Raw genomic sequence first — 22370 nt, 5'->3', positions numbered from 1 at the left:
GGCCCAACTGCACCATCTGTTTCTGCAAAGTGATGCAGAGTCACCTTCATATAAATTACTGGTGTTTGCCAGCTGAGCTCTTTTCCTGGGTTTGGTATTCCTAGGCTGCAGTTATATTGATGGTTAAAAAAATTGTGCTCCATATTAATACTGTGCCAGAGGTAAGCGTATCAGCTGAATCCTTATTGCGCTCAAATGCTGAGCTACAGTACCTTGCCACAGTTGGCTCTACACCATCTGCTCCTGTGTAGCAGCCATGAAGCACCATCACAGATGGGAGGGAGGGAAACAGAATGGGTGCCAGGGCAACAAGGCTTGAAGACTCCTTTGCAAAGAGGTTGCCTGGAATTACTTTGTATTGCAGCTGCTCTCCACAGCAAGCTGCTTATGTGCAGCAGGCACCCCATATTTCGGCCATGTGGCTTGTTTTCACACCACAGCAAAAGATTCCAGTTAGTGGCACAGCAGTAATGTGAAGGAAACTAAATGGTGGAGGAGCGACTGCATAGCAGCACTTGGGGACAAACACTGCACACAAACAAACTGCTCAGTAGTCTCTAGGAGAATGCAGTTTCATGTGGCCTCCACATTTTGCCAACAAGTCAATGAAACTCAAAACAAACTGATTCACTCCATCCCTCCCTTTCCATGGTTCCTCTCATTTCATGATTGTTGTTGGCTCAGTAGTGACCAATGTGATGGGACAGTGCATCAGATCTGTCCCCCCAATGCCACCATCATTACCGCTTACCTAGGCAGTGCTGGGGCAGGGTCAGAGCTGCATGGACACACTGGCAGAGCTACCCGCTGGTGCACCGCACAGCTCACTACTGCCCTGAGCCATCCCAGTACTGCCCAGGTAAGCTGGGGCAGCACCAATGTTTGGAGGGCAGCTCCATTGCTAATGCACACCATACTGGCCACTACTGAGCTGGGCAGATGCCAATTTAAGTTTACAATAGGCCACACATCTGTGGCTGTCCCATAGTTCTCAGTGCTTATTAACACACTCTTCTTCCTTGTTTGGGTCTTAAACCCTTGTCCTAAGGTCCCTGTGTGTGTCCTCTTTGTAGGTCTCATGCCCAGGCAGCTACTGGGCCATTGTGTTGCACGGTCTCTCATTCTCTTTGCATGCTGCATGTAAGCAGCATAAGGGGATAGGCTCGTAGAATGGGGGAGCTATGGTGTCATTTTGCCCATTGTGTGTTGTAAGATAAGGAGATGTGCTGCATGTGAGTTCTCACTGCTGCTGTGAGTTCCGTGGTTCCCTCTCACTGTGGGCAGTATCACTGGCACAGTCTTTCACTGGTGGGCTTTGAATGTTTCTATGGATATGTGGGATGTCTGCCATTTTACTGCCATTTGGGGACTTCCTGAACCGTATATTTCCCCTCCCACAAGGCAAAGCATGTATAGGATAGCATGCACTGTTCTGCTAGCATAGTGATAGCATATCTCTCCCATAACCCCACTGTGTAACTGGTGCCCAGGATCACCCTGCCCAAATGCTGCAGAAATTGTTACACATAATTAGAATGCTGGGCTTGGACTACACTTGAAAATGTGGTAAAAAATACTAAATCTTATTGTTTGTCAGGAAAATAAATATTTAAATATTATCATGCTTTGACACATAGAGAACATACTAATGCCTCAATACGTTTTTGTAGATCTTTCTTAAAATGAGTTCAATCCAGTGTGTCCCACTTTAAAGTACATTGTAACCCAACTATCAAACCCAGCCAATATCCAATCTATTTGTGGCAGTCAAGTGATGATGCCCATAATGAAAATTTGCACATCTTTTTCAATTAGAGCACAGCATAGCACAAGAGACAAAAAGAAAAAGTATTTCTCAGTATTTCTCAGAAAGACTGAACCCAATGTGCTCTGACTATACGCGATTTTGGCTTTAGGCGCAATCCGCGGAATATAACCCTCACGTAAGTTTCAGGCCCACTGTATATGTTCATGTCTTGGGGAGTGGGAGGAAATTGGCACACCTGTTCCCGTCTATATGAGAAGAGCTGCATAAGTGTCCCCTAGTCGTTCCATCAGGTACATAAATCAAGAAGTGCTGAGAGAATGCATATATAAACTCAACATTTCTGAGCTCATTAACATCGTATGAGGTACATGCTTTTTCTGAGACAGAAAATGCCAGTTGCTTTTAAACACAGGTCCAGGACAATACTGTTTCACCATGTTCTTTCCACTGAGCAAGTTATTAGATCTGGAATAGTAAAACCTGTTGAAAAGATCAAATGTTCGGGACTTCCAGGTTGTCACAAGTGAGATCGGGGAGCTGGAATCACTCGCTCTGGGTATTCCAGCTGTTGCAAGCGGAAAGGGGGAAGAATGCAGGCATTGCCTTCCATTGAAAGCCTTGGGGGCCTGCAGCGTGGTTTGCCTGCTGCCTGACCTTTTACAGTTCCTTGGGGGACTGTTTGTTATCGGAGGCTGAGCAGCGGCGCTGGACGCCATTGCTACCTTGTAACAGGAACCAACCCTTAGCGGCAACTTTCCCAATCTTCAAACAAGCAATATATTTGGATTTAAAAATTGTATATTGATTTTGGCAATATTTCAGAATGAAAAAGGGAGTCCATTCTATAGAACGAGCAACTTTTTCTTATAAGTTAACATTCAGTAGCCCAACCCACATCCACCTGGAGAATACGCACAGTAGAATTATTGTGGTAGATGCTTTTAACTCTCACCTGAGTTTCAAAGCATTACAATAAACTACAGGATTAATTTTTTTGCAGTTGAAGTGCAAATTCCAGGCTGAGACAAAATTGAGAGAGTAGTTCCTCTCTGCATAGCAGCAGAAGTATTAAAATACTCTTACAGTGCAATCCTACACACAAACACTAATGTGACTTCAGTCAGGCTTACTCTCAGGTAAATATGTACAGGATTCCAGAACTTAATCTAGCTACAGGATAAATTTGTAGAAAGCCTCGAAAAAGTACCCATTCAAAATAAACAGAGTAGTAAGGTAAGCAAAACTTTTTTTCACAAGCGTGCAACAAATTTCATTCCAAAGTATGAGAGCTCCATTGTCAGGCTCATTGCTCTACATGTGCATCTTCCAGGTACCTTGAAGTGGTTTACCAAGGAGTGCGGCATCATTGCAGATGCAGGAAAGAGTGTGTTTGCCTCTATGTCCGAGGCAAGCCTTCCAGCTCTCCTGCTTGTATATTTCCAGTCTACATTGTTAAGGGGTCTTCTTTATTTAATCAAGGATAAGGACGGCACAGCTTGTGTTTCACTGTATCAAATACAGCTCAACAGCTATATACCGAGGATTGCCAGGTACTTGACAGTCTCCCCTGTAAAAGAATTTTTGCAATTCCTGGCAAGCAAAAGAAATATTAAAGCTCTTGTGGGCTTTTGGTTTGGTGGGTCACAGGTTGTTTAGTCTGCAGAATCTAGGATACGACTGAATAGGTGTACTTCTGCCCAAAGATGTCAAATGCTTGGTGTCTGTGTCATGGACTGGCCACCTGAACTATAAAGAATTGGTTTTCAAACTATGTGCCAGGGAATCTGGTGGATTCCTTGGTTGCTTATCAGGGTTTGCTCAATGAGAAAATCAGTAATAGAGGACATGCTTCCCACTGCCACTCATCTTCTCTTTCAATGCACACTTGCAAGTTGGATGTGTTCTTGGCCTCACTCTGCAACTGTGAACCCGGACAACAGACCCCGTACATAAAATAAGAAGGTGCTGGGATTCTGTGGCAGGCATGCAGAGGTTCCTGGAAGTTGAGTAAATGCAGAAAGGGTTCCCTGAAGGCATAAATTTTGAAAATAAGCAAAATAGGAAATATATAGGATGAAGCAAATTCCACCAGTCCGTAGCTTTTAATTAGCCCAAAGTGACAAGCTTCTCCATTTTCATAAACTGGGAAAACAAGCTTATTATGGGTGGTGTCAGTGTAGCAGAATCTTAATTGTAATTCCTCTGACACTTCAAAGTTGATTCTGAAACTCTAAATTCTCTTCCCGACAACCTCCTTGATCAAGAACAAAGCACAAGTGATGGGTGTTGCACATTCCAAATCTGCAAGCCCTGCAGTGTGAACAGAGATGTTATAAGCATGCAAGATATGCACAGGCATCGTTTATTATTTATAATGCTCTAAATCTAAAGGGAAAAAGTCAGCACAGATATCAAAAGCTACATTAATAATTTTAATCAAAACCCTACAGACGAAGAGCGTATCCCTGGAAGCTGAAGAATTGCGTGGGTGTACATGAGAGCAGAAACTGACCTATTTGGCTCATCATCATCTGTGTAGTATTGCTTCTACCCACTATTGCCCTTCTTTCATTCCTACAAATACATCAAGTGTAATGGGGGGGAGGGCAGAGATCAGTCTATAAAGAGCATCCTTATTCCATGCAGGTGATCAAAAATACCTGGCATTCGTAGGCCTGCTTTCACTCAACACTGTCTTACTATCTAAGCTACACGCCTCCTTCCTCTAGCTATAGATATTCTCTTCAGAATGGATGTTAAACTCAAATTTGAACCAATTCTCCCTCAGATAAACCCTATCCTAATCCCTATCTCCCATCTCAGGTATCTCCCCCTATCCAAAAACTCCCTCGGAAAAGGCTCCTTTTATTCTCCCGCCCAAAGTGCTACTCCAGCTGCCATGGTAGCCAATCAGAGAGAGGCTCCAGCCCTCTGGTGGAATTCTGAGGCACTGCATCACCAGACTCTGGTCTGGCTCTGCTGTCCATCACAGAAGCCTCCTCAACAAACACTCTTCACAGATTCATATGTGTAAATTTGGGTAAATAAAAAGCTTTACAAAGCCTTGAGAGCCAAAGTACTCAGTTCCCTAAAGCCCTGAAAACACGCAAGCAGGAGTGTTGGTCATTGTCCCAATATTAGTACAATTCGCAAGGTTTTGCTAAGCCACATAATGTATCATTTATAAAATTATCATACAATGCCAATATAATAAACAAATAATAAATTTTGCAGCTGCCAGGGCCTTGTAACTTTGCAACAGAGATTAGGCAGAGGGAGAGGATATCATTTAATATTCTCATCTTCATAGCAGTCTCATATATACTGTAACCAAAACATGTTATGACACCATCTCCAGCCACTGTCGGTGGGCAAAACCTTGAGTGTCACATGTTTATATTTCATTCGTTGTTTTTTAATCATAAATAACAGTAATTCATAATAATGTCTATTAAAATGCAGTACCTTTTAGTCTATTACTTCCCAAACTGTGTAGGAGGCCACACTAGTCTGCTGCCAGTGAACTAGTTTGATACTCTGAGAAACAGATTGATATATTTTAATAGTTAGGCTTCTGAGACCCCAGCCCTCCATCCATCATGGCCGTTGCTCAGTATGTCTCTTTCTGTGTTCCAATCTTGCTTCCCTCTATTTAGCCTTTACTTGGGAGTAGGTAACTCTACTGTGTTCTTGCACTGGGTGTGAGTAAATGATACAGTCACTTTTAATGATACAGAATTATGTATTCCAGAAGAAGCTACCTGTTCTGTATTTTAAAAAAATCTCTGCCTCTCTGGTCACAAAACATTCCCTATGCAGAGGCAGGCTATTCTGACACAAACTCCAAAACTCAAACTCAAGCTACCAAGCAAAGTATTTGTTCATTTTATAGTCGGATCACAGACACACCTGCCATCTCACTTTTGATTCTTCCACATTTGAATGCTGTAGAAAATGTAACCAGGAATTGCTCAAATAGCAGAAATCCTAATAAATACAACAATGTATCTTGGGAATCTGTAGAATAACAAGTCCATGGAATTTGCACATGTTAAGGGTACATTCACCGTTCTATAATCCTTTGAGATAATAACATTCTCATTAATTCTCCTAGCAGTCTTTGCAATAAATCAAGATGAGTTCATTTGATAATCAACTGTATTTTTCTCATGTCATTTAAAGCCAATTCTTTTAATTAATGTCAGATTAGATACTTGTATTAAACTGTGATTCATTAACTGTGATTCTGCAAATGGTCTGTACTCATACTGACTTTACCAAAGGCTGCTTCAGCCTTTACACATGACCCATTATTTGCCTTGACCCAACAGAGGCAAATTCACATCCTTAGCTACTATGAAGCTTCCTGGCTTCTTCGCTGAATATATTCCCAGAGATGCATGAAGCAGAAACAAGTTTATACTTTGCTTCGCCTGGAACCCTAGAGACAGGCCAAGGAAAACTTCAATCTGATCACATGGCGTCGCATGATAAAAATATAGCATAGGTGAGCATTCTGTTGTAATTCTGAAGACTTCATCACCCAAAGGCAAACAACACTTAGTACAGTGGAACCTCGGGTTACATACCGTCCTCCTTACAAATGCTTCGGGTAACGAGCTCCGCTAACCCAGAAGTAGATGCCCCTAGTTGTGAAGTTTGCCCTGGGATGCAAGTGGAAGTCACGCGCCAGTAGTGCGGCAGCAGCAGGAGGCGCCATTAGAGAAAGCACGCTTCATGTTAAGAACGGTTTCAACTTAAGAAAGGACCTCCAGAACGAATTAAGTTCGTAACCCGAGGTACCACTGTACTTAGCTATACAGCTGCAAATAAAACATTTTAAGTGTGCTTTAAGTGCAATATACAATGTGACACTAGATGGCATTAGTGAGCCTTATAGAAAATTCAATGTATTTTTAAAAACGCTTTTTAAAAAAGCATTTTCAGAACGGTTTTTATATGTGTGTAGATTCCGCCTTAGAGATCACACTCACAGTTATGGAGAAGAGAAGCTGCCTTTGTTTATGGTTCCCCTTCCAAAGCCATTAATCCCTCCTCCCAATTATTAGGTGAAATTAACTGCTAACAAGAGAGGTGGGGACCCGTTTAAGTTTCCCTCTACAGATACATGGAGAAGAGGAGCATGACTGCACCCACTGGTGCTGCCCCCAACCTCTGTGGGTTGAGTGGAAAGAGCTTCGACATGTATGCTGTGGTCTGTGTATAGAGGTACCCTTTCTACCATTCACTGAATGCACTGAGATCTGGATGAGGCCAGGAAGCACGATCCCATTCTGGGCAGTGTAGGAAATGGAAGTTACAGCATCCGAGGTTGAGGCAAAGCCAGCACTGACAGCCAATATTCATCAGTAACAAACAGGAAATTACTATTTGCACTAGAAACACATTTAGATGATTAAGATAATTTGTTAAAATGGGGACTTCCTGTTTCCTGCTGAGGGAAATGGCTGCCTCCCATGCGATCAGACCCCCAGTCGTACCAGAAATTCAGAGTTAATATGAGGGTAATTAGCTCTGCCAACCCCCTTAGGGTGGGGGGCTGCTTCTCCCGCAGATCGTCCGTTATCTGTCGCTCGCAACAAGATGCGAGGACTGAGGACGCTGGGTGCCAAGCCTGGCACGGGAGCCAACTGGGAACTCTCTGAAAGCTGTTCCTTCGTGCAGGGGATACCTGTTTGCTAAAAATAAAAAGATCTGGACAATAAACAGGTGTGTTCTGGAAAGGAGGAGACAAAAAAGATCAGCTAAATGAAACAGTCGCTGGATGCTAAGATTTTGAAAATGACTCCTATCATGTTTTCATTAATGTGAGGTGAGCAGCTATTTCTTTTCTTCTGTACATCTACATCTATAGATGTATAAATCTACATTAACATTAAACGGAATACAGGTGAAGTCTCAATTGTAATTTGTTATTTGGCCGCACAACCCTTGTTTGAAGTTGTAATTGGACTTGGTAATTGGACTTGGCAAAAGACAAAAGAGCTCATAAAATGGTGCTCATTAGCTGTGGCGTAGAAGAAAAATTTCCTCCTTCTGGTGTTGTGGGAAGCATCTTTTTTTTGGACTATAATATAGACTACAATATGGGAAAATATTTCACAAAAAATAGTGCATCCGATTTCACAGAATATTGTTATAAAAGGTGAAAATGAAGGCAAAGCTGGTGTTTAGCAGCCCGCCCCCCCCCCCGGGCCCAGGGAGGGGGGCAGGTGCCAATACCAGGAAAAGCTGATAAATCACCAAATGAGTTCTGAAAGCATTAAGTGAAATATATCGTATTCTATCTTATCCTTTTGATTTTCTACAAAGTGCTTTGGAATAACAACTCAAGAGCCTACGGTGTCATTAATCTTCAAATGAAGTAGATTTGGACAACAGCCCAGAGTTGCATGGAGAATTCTTTCTGATGGACAATAACGTGAATTAAACTGTGTTCCGGCAGGCAAATGGACATACGGACTTATTTAAAATGATAAGAGTTATGTACCGGCGACTGAAGAGATTTTGAGAAGTTAACATCAGAATTTGGAAACTGGTGTAACAATAGAGAAGAAAGCAGGAAAAAAATGTGTGAGATAATTGCTCTGGACCTCCAGAACATGGGAAGTCCTTCCCTGAAATTTTAATTTGGAATGTCATTTGGCTTTATATGTTTGTATTGCGATTTGATTTGATTGAATTTATCATTAATTGGGATGTTTTTAATTGAAAATTAATAAACATTATTTACGAGAGAGAGAGACAGAGAGAGAGAGAATTTGTTAAAATGGAAGAGGGCAGACTTTAGCTAAAAGCAGGGCTGGCTTCCTCGTGAGGTGGGGTGAGGAAGCCATCTCCAGTGGCAGAGAAGTGAGATCTCATGGAGTGCATTTCAGCAATATCTCATGAGATCTTGCCAGAACCCACTATCATCTAGCAGGATTAATTTGGAATCATTTTTATTCAGTATTTTCTACTAGTGGCTTTGGAAAAGAAAGTCAGTTTATGTTAATAAATACTGCAGGATCCATCAGGTGGAAAATCATTTCTAAGATGAGGAATCACCAAATTTTACAGGAAGAACTGAATCACCTCACAAAATGGAACATCGGTTTCCTAGAAGAGAGCAAATACTTCTGACTCATAAATTCCCAGCTTTTCTGGGAAATGTGTCCTATAATATGCCTTCTCCAGATTATAGTTATTGACACTTGGCTAAGCCAAAAGGTGAGGGTTCTCCTTGTAAACATTTTACCTCTTGTGAAAAACCTTTGTCTTCCAACTATTTAGGGAGAGCATTGTGAGAAGCATTCACATTGCCACCCAAACCTCTCTGCTACCCCACCCTGCTGGCCCCTCCCGCCAGTGGCATAGCGTGGGTTGTCAGCACCCGGGGCAAGACAAGTAATTTGTGCCCCCTAACCCGTGGATTTGCGCCCCCTAACCCTAACCCCCAGATGTTGCGCCCGGTGCGGCCGCCCCCCCCCGCACCCCCCCACGCTACGCCACTGCCTCCCGCCAGTTTGCAACTGCTGTGGACAGGCAAAGGGGCAGGTTTGCCAAAACCAAAAGTTGGAACATGATAGTAATAGACCAGCTGAGATTGCTGAGATTCCAAATTAATGTCCAGTATGGTTATGGCAAGTGGCTGCTAAACACTTCCTCTGCCTGTTGACTTTCCTCTGTAGTATCCACTGCCCAAGACTGTTTGCCCCGCACCCCAGGGGAGCTCATGAGCAAGCGGAGGGCAAGTATTGTTGTTATTAAACAGCATCTTTTAACTGATATTGGTTAGAGAGATTACAGCCTCCCAGTGTTTTAAAAGCTTCACTGACTACCAATTTGCTACCAGCCACAATTCAAATGCCGCTTCTGGCTTTTAAAGCCCTGATGGAGTGGAAGGACTTCCTGCTTCAATATGCAAATGCTAACCCTTACAGAGGTTTCCTACTAATACCCTCTAGTAGTGTGATCTTGCAGAACACGGCCTTCTTGATTGTGGCTCCTCATCTTTGGAACTCTCCGCCCTTGGGATTGTCAGGCAACTACATCCAGAGACAAATGTAAGGTTCTACACATGGGCAAGAAGAACCAGCTGCTCAAATATAAGATGAGCAGCTGCTTCTCCCTCCTGCAAAAAACACCAAGGGCACCAAGCCAAGGGGGCACAGAATTGAGAAGATCCAAATTTTGGCCTGGCGTAGGATGCCACATTACAAAAGATTACTAAAGTCCACCCATAGGGTGGGGGACACTTGGCTTGCCAGTACTACATGTGAAAAGGATCTAGGGGTTTTACGAGACTACAAGCAGTGAGATGGAGCTGCAAAAAAGCCCATTCTATTCTAGGCTGCATCAACAGAAGTATAGTGTCCCACTCTATTCTGCCTCGGTCAGACCACACCTGGGCTGGATCTACAGATATATAAAAAAACACTATGAAAATGCTATAAAAGAAATGCTATAAAACATATATATGCAATTTGCCTTTGAGCTCTACAGCGCCACCCGGTGTCACATTTTTATAACACACATAACATTATAATTGCAGCTGTGTAGCTGAGTGCCCAGTGTACTGTGTCTAGTTGTGGGCACCACAATTTAAGGATATTGACAAGCTGGATTGTGTGCAGAGGAGGGCAACCAAGGTGATTAAAGGTCTGAACACCAATTCTTATGAGGGATGGTTGAAGGATTTGGGTATGTTTTTAGCCTGGTAAAGAGGAGATTGAGAGGGGATACGATAGCCATCTTCAGATATCTAAAGAGCTGTCACATGAAAGAAGGAGTAAGCTTGTTTTCTCTTGCTCTGGAGGACAGGACTCGAACCAATGGCTTCAAGTTACAAGAAAGGAGATTCCAACTAAACAAACATATGGAAGAACTTTCTGATATTAAGAGCTGTTCAACTCTTGGAATGGACTCCCTCAAAAGGTGGTGGACATACATCTTTAAGCAGAAGTTAAACAATTAACTGTAATGTATGTTTTAGTTGAGGTTCCTGCATTGCAGGGGCTTGGACTAGATGACCCTTAAGATCCTTCCAACTCTACAATTCTATGGTTCTATGATTCTAAGCCATTTTAAATGTTCTCTAGCTTTTAATTGAATTTTATTTAATTTAGTTTTGCTGGCTATCAATTGAATGTGTTACTGTATTTTATTGCTTTATTAGCATCTGTGATTTTAATGACTTTTGTGTTTAAAAATTCCATTAGCCACTTTGAAACCCTTAGACTGAGAGATAGGATTACAAATGAAATAAGGCACAGGCAGGTGAAAGATTCACCCCCTTTGGTCCATTACTTCTGTGATGCAAACTGAACCATTTACTCCACCACTTTATGGCTGTTTGGAGTAAACTCACATTTGAAGACACAGGTGTGCTAGCATCATACATAGTTCTATCCTAAGCTCTCCTTCTTTGGAATTCTTTAAAGCTAACAGGTGCAAGCTGGTTGGTAAAAGAGTGTTTTTGATTTGTGAAGCAAGACAAATGTCATATGGGTTCTACTCTAATGCAGAGGAAGGAGAAAATGTCCCCCAAAATTCAAAACTTCTCAGAGACGGCAGCAGAGATGCCTCAAGGTGTACAGGTCATGGCCAGTCCACACACCTTCCCCACAGAATGTGTGGTAGCGCAAGGCTATGAGGAGGACGTAGCCAAGGGAGGGGCAAGGTGAGACGGATCCTTCTCACCCTGGGGGCACCAGCTGTGTCTTACGGCTCAGAGGCTGCAGTAGCAAGTATTCAAATTAGCTCACTTGTTCTCCTGAGCAGGGAAAAGGGAGGAAAGGCTAGTGGCTCTTGTACAGCATAACAATCCCAATGCTTTTCTTGATCGTCACGGTGCTTTCTGAGCTGATGTGGATAATCTTGATGGGTGGCAACCCAATTTACATCAGACAGTTCAGTGAGATAGAATGTCTTCTTTCAGCAGCCGTGTTCCATTGTGATAAAGGAGATGTTTCCCTTTATGCTTGATAAATAGCAACACTTTTGCTTTTTGAGCTGCCAGTAAAAGATTTATGATGTCCTTAGCTATTCGTTTACTCACTTTAAATGCTTGCATTAGGGTTTTCCTAAATTATACGCTAAGGCGCTACACTGTTAAACGTCTAACTGGCTTTATAAACAGAAGGCTTATTGTCTGCATGTTAAGATCTGGATGGGCACTATGAATCAAGGCAGCCAAGTACACACAGTAAAACTTGTGTATTTAATCACATTCCCCCCTGACCTTGAACTAGGCAGGCGCCCCCATTACGCATTAGCTGTGTGAAAGGACTCTGCGGTGCGTGGCTCCTCCGCACCCATTCTGCCCAGCCTCTGCCACTGACCTGCTAATGGAACATAGGCAGCTGTTTTATACTGAGTCAGACCATTGCTTCACTTAGCTCAATATTGTCTACACTGACTTGCAGCAGTTCTCTAGGCTGGTTTCAGGGAGGGGACATTCCCAGTCCTGCCTGGATATACTGAGGACTGGACCTTCTGCAAGCACAGCAGAAGCTGAGCTAGTGTGAACGTCTGAGGCAGAAAAGCCTTGCGCATGTAGACCTCTCCTTGCAGTGGCTTCCATGGATTCTGGGGGAAGAGCTGGATGTCACTGGAGGCAGGTCCAGATTGCTGTTATGTATTTGGCCTTTGTTTAATTTCTTTGGGGGGAAATACAACTTAGGACATCCATTTCTCTTCTCTTCCCCAATGCCTCAGCTGTGTCTGCCTCATCTCAAACTCTATGAATGGTAATTATCTGAAGATGCCAACAATTCATTGTTCAAGGCCCCCACCCCACCCCATCCCAGAAATAAAATCTCTTAGGGCTCTGTATGCGAGAGACACGGTAGCTAAAGTCACTTGAAACTGGTATGAATTGGTAGCGTCGACTGAAGGCAATTCAGTAAACCACAATCAAATTTGAACCTTCTTCTCTTGGGGGGTGCCCTTGGGAGTTGCCCAGCTGGTGCACTCTTCTGTATCCAGCCAGTCCATGACACAATTTCTTGTCTATTCTATCTGCAAGGCAGGCTGAATCGGTAATATATTATAGCCAGCTAATGCAGTAGCTTCACAACCAGAAGCAAGTTCCACTGATTTTAGAGGCATTTACTTCCAGCTGTTATTAGCTGGAAAGGGACGCGGGTGGTGCTGGAAGGCATGGCTAAGCTGCGGAAGGTGTACTGTTCTCTGAGCCCACAGCTACCTTTGAACATGTAGGAAAGATGGCTCTGATCTATTAGAATGCGCACATCAAAATTGCAAGGATACGAGAGGCTTTGAGGAGAGATAAGGAAATACCTGGGGAGTATTTGGAGTTCTTTGGAGATGGGCAGATCTTCCAAGGAAAGAGGGGTAGCTGTAAGGAGTTTGTGGGTAAGCAGGACTAGGGTTGGCATTTGTCCTCTTTTTCCAGGACACATTCTTTTTTTCATGGGTATGTAAAATGAGAGTCATCATAGAGATCCAGAGTTAAAAATAGAAGTTGGCAAATGTGTCCTCTTTTTTGTTCTTCAAAATATGGCAAAACTAGGAGCAGATGGCTGTATCAGGTAAAATGGAGGTATTGATGTGTTAGTAAGGTGTAGGTAAGAAATGTTGGAGGTGGAAAACAGATGAGAACACCAGTTGTAGTGACTGAGATGGCACTCTAGGATGGAAGAGATCACTACTGAGTGGTAACCAAGGAGGAGGATGACTCAACATTGATTACCAATGAACATCACAAGGTTGTGGGAGACCCAAGGAAGCTGCTAGGTTAGCATCTTGTAAGCCAGAGCCATGAGGTCAGGAACCCATGCTAGGCACTACTAAGTCATTAAGCAGATGTGTGCCTGCTTAGTGCACATGATGCCTGCACTACTGATGGTAAGAGTTTAGAGTACTCTCAGGTCAATTTGCAGAGTAGCAACCTTTTACTTCCCAGCACACATATTGGCCACTGCTGGAAAATGCTGTAGCAGCAGAGATGCAAGAAAGAAGAGAAGGGTTTGCCCTTAAACTGGGGCACCTTTTACACCTATATGGTGTTTTTTTTTCATTTCTTTGTACTTTCAAAAGACCAAACAGACATCCTTTCATTTTAGCAACGATGAGAACAGTGCAAAATTTAGGAAACATATAAATGCAATAATCGTAAAGTGATTTCATGCATTTCTTCAACAATTTGCAGCACTGTTTTCCTCCCTCAGACAATTAGCTGTAAACATTTTCTCAACAACAGAAATAACTTTCAAGGGTTTTTTAAAAGCCCATATGAAATTAAAGAACATAACAGGAATTTCATATGTACGAAACACATGCGGCACTTGGAAATCTCTGTATTAGTAGGCAATGAAATTGTTCTATGATTCAGCAACAAAGTAGAATGGAGTAAGAAGCAAATCCCAAAATACTTTATTTATTTATTTCAGAGACAGAAATAGCACCAGGGAAAACACTGCCACATGTTCTGATTTTGTACAAACACATAGTAATTTAGCAGGACTAAGCTCAGCAAAATTGTGTATATAGGAACAAGAATCTACTGCATGCTCAGCATCTTTAAGATCCTCAAATATATACTACTGAGGTGCTTTATATGCTTCAGGTTTCATATGTCGTGCACATGATGATGGCTGATTTATGCGCTGTAATGACTTTGAATCAAGTCAAGGTTAACGATTCTATGAATTAGAGAAACGCCACATGCATGAGTGGCAGGTGCACCATCTGTGTTTGGCTCACTATGAATATGATCAGCTGCAATGCTCAAGCTGCACGCTGCTCCTTGTTTTATAAGTGCCATAGCTAGATTTCAAAAATAGGATTTATGGGAAGACGCTGAAAAAAGGATGTGCATGCAGTTAAGCTAAGTAGACTTTTGAGGATGCCATTTCAAAAGGAACACTTTTTAGGCTTCCGTATAAAGCAGTGGTGAGGAACCACAAGCCTGAGGGTCAAATCAAGCAGCCACCCCCCCAGCCTACCTATAGGACTCTTCCCAGGCATCACCCCCTCACCAGTATTCTGCACCCTCCTCAAGGGGCTTTGCCTGGCTGGAACGTACCCTCGAATAATGCCATTTGCTTGCCTCTGTGGAGGGTGAAGGTGAGCGGGCAGGGTAGAAGCCGGTGATTTTTGTGCAAATGGAGTGTAACCTGTTAGCACTGCTCTACCCTCTTTTGATCTTTCGGTGTAAGGGCTACCCAAAAAGCCAATTTAAAATTGGTTAATTGGGTTGCCCTTAGAAAAAGTTGATTAGGGATTTTTATATGATGTTTCACACACTCTCCCATACACATGCATGCACTGATGCGGTTTTAATAATTTATGTATGTAGGGCATGTCATCCCAGAACGCCGCCCCCCCCCCCAATTTAGTGGGAGTAGTATTTTAAATAAGAAGGTAAGAGGTTGTGCATATCTGCACCAGTTATATCACTTCCCTAATGTAGGAGTGCTCTGTGTTCGTGGGGGAAGCACTCACAAATAGCTTAGATATTGGAGGCACATGAATGCTCAGCTTGTACACAATACTAAGCCAAACCATGCCTTAGCACGGATGCTCCCACAGAGGAGACTGTGGCTTCTTTGCTTCTCCTCCAGTCCTTCCGGCACTGTGTTACTGTGAGCTAAGCCACTGGGCCATTGAGGGCTGTGGGAATAAATGCCTCAGCGAGCAGGACATGCATGTCAAATTCACCACACTTTTGAATCTGTGGCTGGCTTCAAGCTACTATTTAAGTGGTAACCCCCTGCTATAAACTAGGCTTCCTTAACCAGATACATGTCTTACCTTGAAGCCTATTACTGCAAGGTCTTTTCCATGTCCCTTAGATCTTAAAAATGAGTCAAGGACAGAACAAAACCAAAGTTCAACAGGAGTCATTGGGAAACTGCACGGGAACAGACAAAAACCAGGAGAGGGTTCAGTTTGGCCCCTAGGCCCAAAGTTCCCCACTCTTGCTTAAGCAGACCCACACTATCTGAATCGGGCAGACCTTTGAACAGTGTTTACCTAGGGCACCTGCAACCAGCCCTGGGCTATGGCACATTCCATTGTGACTGGTTGTGGATTTATAATGGAATGACATGGATGGCTTTTATAATCAGAAAAACACACTGACCTTAACACTACACAGGTGGAGCAGCATAATGACTCCTCAATTGTAAGTGCATCAATTCCTGGGGAAAAGTTCAATGAGGTTAACTCAGTATGTGTTCCAAAGTGACATATTAATACAGAGACATATATTTATGAAAACAGAACATTGTGTTTTGCCCCAAAATATACCTCCTCCATTCCAATGTGTATTCATTTATGTTTGGTGTGTTTTATGTTGCTTTTTATCATTTTCCTCTTAACATATTGCTGTAGACTTGGATGCTAAGCCAATAAAACTTGCACTGTTAAAAACAACAGAAAAGCTTTGAAATAACTTGAAAACATATTGGAAAATGCCGTTAAAAGTTATTCATTTGGTCTAAGAAAATCTTATAACTAAATCAACATTGTTGTAACAATGACCGAATTGAAAGTACCACCAGAAAAACCTTTTCATTTAAATCTAAAGATTTGCTGCTTGATGGATGGTGCAGTCCATTAAACACTAAAAATTTGATGTTTCTAAGCTTCATTGAAGCAAATGGGATTTAGACCTCCCTCCCCCCACCCCACCCCACCCCACCAGGATTGTACAGTAAAGTCCTATTCATAACATGGCTCGGTGATGGAAACTATCTGCTACAAGGCAATAAAAGGGGAGAGGAATGCTTATCAGCAATTATCAGGAGAATTATGTGGAGACAAGGCCACCAGACTCTGCTCACCTAAGGTCTCAGGTGTATGTTGAAGCCCCACAGAACTTTGGATCTTAGCCATTGTGATGTAGCACACTACAGTAAAATCCATGGAGCTCATTTCAGTGCTTTATATTTTGGAGTGGGATGCTACATTCACAAAGAACAACAGTTCTTTACTTTAAATAACTAAATTCCATTTATGTCTGTGGGTTTTACATCCAAATAAGTGTGCTGAGAATTGGAGTAGCAGTGTAACATGCTAACTTAAATTTAACCTGTCAGACTAAAGGAATTCAATGCAAGTCTTCACCCACTGATATTAACTGGTGGGGGTGAGGTGAGGCATTCAAATACAAGGGGTTGATCCCTATGGTATAGTTTGCTCGGGATTACTCACAGCAGACCCATTGAAATTGATGAGCTTAATTTAGTCATGGTCATGAACTACAAGGGGTCTCCTCTGAGTAAAACATACAGTAGTTGATTATCACCTTGTGAATGCACACTTTAGAAAACTCTTATTTATGAAGCACCAATTACAGTATTTGAACAAACAAAAAAATAAGTACAACTTTCAAGAGATTAACATAAATTAGTGATGACCACCTTCACCTTGATATATTATAACCCACACCAACTAAATAGGTCTAAATAGGTCTGATTTGTTGCAATTATTTATTTTCTTACTCAAGAAACAGAAGCAGAATTACAGGAAACTTCATTCACAATGGATGGATATTAACCCCTTAGCATGCAGTCCTATACTCAAGATCTGCTGGGTGAGAATTCAACAGAAGCCCCACTATACTGATGGGAAAGAAGATAAATTGCCACCATGCTTTCCCCCTTCCGCTTCCCCACTGCCGCAACTTCCTTCCATTGTCCTGGACCTTCCCAGTCAATATCAGGATGTATTCTGCTTGGGTATATGAGCCAGAACCTTTGTGTGTGCAATTATACTGACTATCCATTTGCAATGAACGAAGGGTACTTGGAAAGGGAGGGAATCTTGTGTGGAACTGAACCAGCAACTTCCTGATCCTGATCCTGTGTCTGTACCCGCTTTGCAGACTGCAAGGCTGAGCTCCCTTGTTTCTTGCTTGTGCCTTTCTTCCATTGGAGGGAGGGTGGGATGAAGGCAAAAAATAAAAATAAAAATCTGTTGGGGAGGATTTGAACCAGAAAACTCCTGAGAGTGTCTGTCACTGCTTTAGCAGACAGTGCCACAGAAGCATCTTCATGGCCCCTGCAGCAGCTGAATGGTTCTCTCTGTTTCTTGCACATTGGGGGCATGGCAATGTGATGACCAACCTCTTTGCTTTGCCTGCCTGAGGTGGCCCCATATAAGTGCTAGCAGAGGCTTATTTAGAGCAGGGCAACCATGTCCCCTACACTGGGCGCTGAGCCAATGTAGGCATTGCAGAGTGTCGCAGCTATGACATAGTGCCCATGCAGCGTGGAAGGTGAGAGGCGGGGGTGGCGCTGAATTTGGGCTTTGCACAGGGCGCTGCTGAAATATGAAAGGCCAAAACCCATCCCTGGTGTGAGCAGCATGTAGGGGTTGGTGCTGGCATGGCCTTAATTGGGAAGGTTGGTAGAGTTCCAGGGGTGCTGTGGGTGCGACTGCCATTTTCACACTCTTTTGCAATGTTCTGGTTCTGGTTCTGGTTCTGTGTTTGTTTGTTTGTTTGTTTGTTTGTTTGTTTGTTTGTTTGTTTAGTATACCTCCCTTCATCCACAGTTCCCAGGCTGGTTCACAACACAAAAGCACAAGGGACCACAAAATACATAATAAAAACAAAAACAAACTGATAACACACTCATCCGCAACACATTTAAAAGCATACTGGATGCTTTCATATTTCTCTCCAGGCTGAGCATGTATTTAATATGACGGCCTGTCAGCATCTCAGCAGCAAGTCCCTGGTCCTGGCTTATTGTGAATATAGGATTTCTCTAGCTATTTCGTTTCAGTCTGTGAAAATTCCTCCAAATATCAGGATGCGATCCAATATTCATTTTCCCCTTTAAGTGTTAAACAATGGATTTGATTATGTATGAATGCTAGTAACATTAAAATGACTCAGTATGGTTCAAAGTGTCTTAGCATACCCAGTGGACTAAAGCTGAAGCTATTGAACATATCATAAAATTAAAACAGTGATATCTAAACAGAAAGGAGTGGAGGGAAAACCTGGCTTGCAATGTTCTGCTACATGCTGCTATATACTGTAAATAATTCCATTTAGGTACATTCAGTAGATTCTGGAGGAAGCCTGCCTCTATATATATATATATATATATATATAGTGTGTGTGTGTGTGTGTGTGTGCAGTTCCCGTTGCCCAAACTTCTAAATGCTAGGAAAACTTAAAGACCAGTGAAGAGAAGATTAAGGAATACCATTTATCCTAAAATAGGTGCAACACCCAGACAACGTGTGAGCTGCATTCCAACAACATCTGTAGGACCACAAATCAGTCAGCACTGTCTTTGAAAGATAGACTTCTGCAGCATAATTTCACTACCAGTTCAGCTCATTATGGATTCCTGTGTCTAAGTCATTGAACCTTAATCTGCATTTAAGCTCTGGGCCTACCTGTGATTGCACATTGCAGGTCTATCTATGTGCTCTTATCATAAACCCTAACTGCCATGCTGAAAAAGGGACTTTCTATGGAATCTTTAATCAAGTCAAGTAACCTTTATTGGCATCACATAAGAACATTCAGAATACATTCAGAATAGATAGGCCAGTGCAATCTCGTTGCCACCCCAACAGCACAGTCACCTGCCAAAGGGCAGAAGAGGCAAGCAATCCGCCTCATCTCTGTGGGTTTCCAGCAAGGGCAGGATCCTGTAGCATACTTCAGCAAAAGAAAATCAAATAGAGGAACTTAGCTACTGTCTTGGTGAGCTCCTGGTCTCTCCTCTGTAATAAGAAGTGCATACCCTCCATTTCTGGTTTCCATGTTGGAATACATAGATGGTCTAGAAATTGTTGGCGGAGATCATCATACATTTCACATTTAAGGGCCATGTGAGCTAGAGTTTCCACCAGGTGGGCATCGCATGGGCAGATCCTGTCTCCTTCTGCCAAACCCGCAAACCTACCCCAAAGGATTAGAATTGAACCTAGCCAGCGAAAAGGCCCTTCTTTCTTGCGGATTGAACAAAACTTGTAAATAATTAAGATTAAATTCCTGCGCCCAAAAGAGTCAAAAATAAAGGGGGGGCATGTTTTCCCCGCAGCTGAGATTAGTTCCTGGTGATCTGTGTCCCACAGCCTAGTTTTTAACCTGGTCCTGGCAACTGGGAAAGCCACAAAGCCCAGGAGATCCTCTGAAAGCCCAAGTTGCCATATCTTTGTTATCCCATCTTTAATAAAATCTTTAATAAAACTAGGACAGAAATAAATCTATGGGATGTGTGAATGACTTATGATGACAAGGCAGAAGAGAGTATAGGAAAACAAAGGTGAGCACTGAGGAGAGATGCAGAGTCTGAGAGGATGGGGAGATGAGGGAGAATGTAGTAGAGCAGCAGCAGAATAAGGGATAGGGATGTAACAAGTACAGGGAGGAAAGTGGTTCAGGAGAGGGGGAGTGAAACCTGTTGCAAGAATTGTTGGGTACAGCAAGACACAGGACTGCAAGGGTTAGCCATGACACCAAAAGAGCAAAAACTGTTGGGGGCCTTCTCTATGTCATGAGACCCTCCTCCTCCTCTTATGTATAGAATATTACCAGGTATATAATGCTTACAAGTTACTGGTTCTAGACTTCCAGGTAAAGATGACACACAGACATTGTACATTTTACTCTCTCCACTAATTTTTTTTTAAACCAAATGTATTTCCCAATATTCAGTCACACAGGAGTGTGTGACCAAGACACAGAACCGCAAAAGAAGCTAAAGAGGCGGGGCTACTCAAATGAATGCAGCCTTGATTTTTTATGGCTGGGGTCATCAAGAGCTGGTACACCCTTAATGCTAAAAATGCGTACCAGTTTACATTTTTCCATGTAATTATCTGGTTCTCCCTGAAGTCAAACCTGCCCTGTACCTATGTCACTGGATGGATCAGATCTATGTAACTATCTTAATTATCTTACAACACTAAATTTCTTGCAATAAACAAGTCCTACCTGAAGCCACCATAATGTGGGGCATCACCTAAGAAATGCATCAAATGCATTTTCTCAATGACAAAGTCCAGTGCAGGAAGATCTGCTTTTGTCCACGAGGCATTTTCTGGAGTGTATGTGCTCTCTGCTTGTAACACACTATAGCCTAGGCCAGGGGAAAGCAGACAACAGAGCTCTGGGCTCATAACCTTTTAGTTCCAAGTGCATGTTTTCTGTACCTATCTCTGGTTGGTGGGTCACAGGGTTCTAGGAAAAACAAAAAAGACCCTGCAAACCTCACATTGGCCCAGCACTGTCCTAGGTTAGGTCCTTCTGTGCACTGATCCAAACGTACAGGAGAGGGAGCTGGACCAGGAGGACTTTGTTTCCTTCTAATTTTGTGTTCTAATCAATTGATTAAGATCCTTGAAAATCTGGGAGAAACCCCTGAGGATTTTTGTGCTCCTGTGAGTACTTAACAAAAATATTTGTAACACATATGGAAACCAAATGTTTAACTAAGATAAGCTATTAATAAATACAATGGAATGTAGTCATAATTACATGCTAATATAAGCAGCTCAATGCAAGTCATAAGCAAGAGAACAGATTAATTTTCTGAATTAAATTCACAGTGTTAAATGCACCTATGTGACAGAAAAACCAACTAGCGATTGTAAAGATGGGCAATTTGGAAAGTTCTAGTCTTTGGGCAATTGATTCAGGATGTCAACTGATGCTGAGAGTAATAAAACTGATGTCAACTGATGCTGAGAGTAATAAAAAACAATCACAATATTTGAAGCTGAGAAAGAATCTGACTTGACAAAGCTTTTCTCCTTTAAACAAGCCTACCATTAAGGCCCAAAGTCACATATTAGAAATGGCTTTGTACTAGGATCTAGGGGGCATCTATATCCCACACCATCGTTGTATAGGAGGACTGCAGCTTAAATGCTTCCCTGCTGCATCACTCAAGGACTTGTGTACGCCAATTAAAGCTGTGACATTCACAAACAATGTTTCCACTCTCCCTAAAGAAATGCTTTGCCATTTTGTGAAACATTATTTTTTAAAAAATAGTTATTTTAACATCTCTCATATTTTTTCATTTCAAAGTATAGATTCACTCCCCCCCCCCCCAATTGATCTAAAGTAGTGATGGCCAAACCTGGCCCTCCAGCTGTTTTGGGACTACAATTCCCATCATCCCTGACCACTGGTCCTCCTGTTAGCTAGGGATGGTGGGAGTTGTAGTCCCAAAACAGCTGGAGGGTTAAGTTTGGCCATCAACGATCTAAAGGCACATGAGACTATCACCCTGCTCAGAGCTAAGCAGGTTTCAGTCTGTTTAGCACTTGGGGACCACGTGTATGCAATTTTGGGTTGTGACCTGATGGCTGAATAAAGATGCAGTCACATAGGCTGGGTTGAAATAGAACACTGTGTTTAAGTTAAAACCAATCAAAACACCTGCAAGGGAAACAACTACAGTGGTACCTTGGGTTAAGAACTTAATTCGTTCCGGAGGTCCGTTCTTAACCTGGAACTGTTCTTAACCTGAAGCACCACTTTAGCTAATGGGGCCTCCTGCTGCCACTGCACCGCTGATTTCTGTTCTCATATTGAAGCAAAGTTCTTAACCCGAGGTACTATTTCTGGGTTAGCGGAGTCTGTAACCTGAAGCGT

General features: G+C 42.5%; 1 protein-coding gene across 7 annotated transcripts in view; it reads right to left on the bottom strand.

Moving 5' to 3' along the window:
- HECW1 (HECT, C2 and WW domain containing E3 ubiquitin protein ligase 1) overlaps positions 1-22370 on the bottom strand; it is a 192074-nt gene that overhangs the window by 128379 nt on the left and 41325 nt on the right. For 2 of the 7 annotated variants that reach the window (XM_083706240.1, XM_083706237.1), the window contains exon 2: positions 15879-15936. The exons of the other annotated variants lie outside the window; for them this stretch is intronic. In XM_083706240.1, coding sequence (XP_083562366.1) covers positions 15879-15905 — 27 coding nt within the window. In that variant the 5' untranslated portion in view covers positions 15906-15936. The remainder of the gene's footprint in view (positions 1-15878; positions 15937-22370) is intronic. 7 annotated transcript variants of the gene reach the window in all.

The sequence above is a fragment of the Podarcis gaigeae genome (genome assembly GCF_964106915.1).
Source record: "Podarcis gaigeae genome assembly, chromosome: 12".
Lineage (NCBI taxonomy): Eukaryota > Metazoa > Chordata > Lepidosauria > Squamata > Lacertidae > Podarcis > Podarcis gaigeae.
The sequence above is the reverse complement of the archived record's forward strand: the minus strand, read 5'-3'. Positions and strand labels throughout refer to the sequence as shown.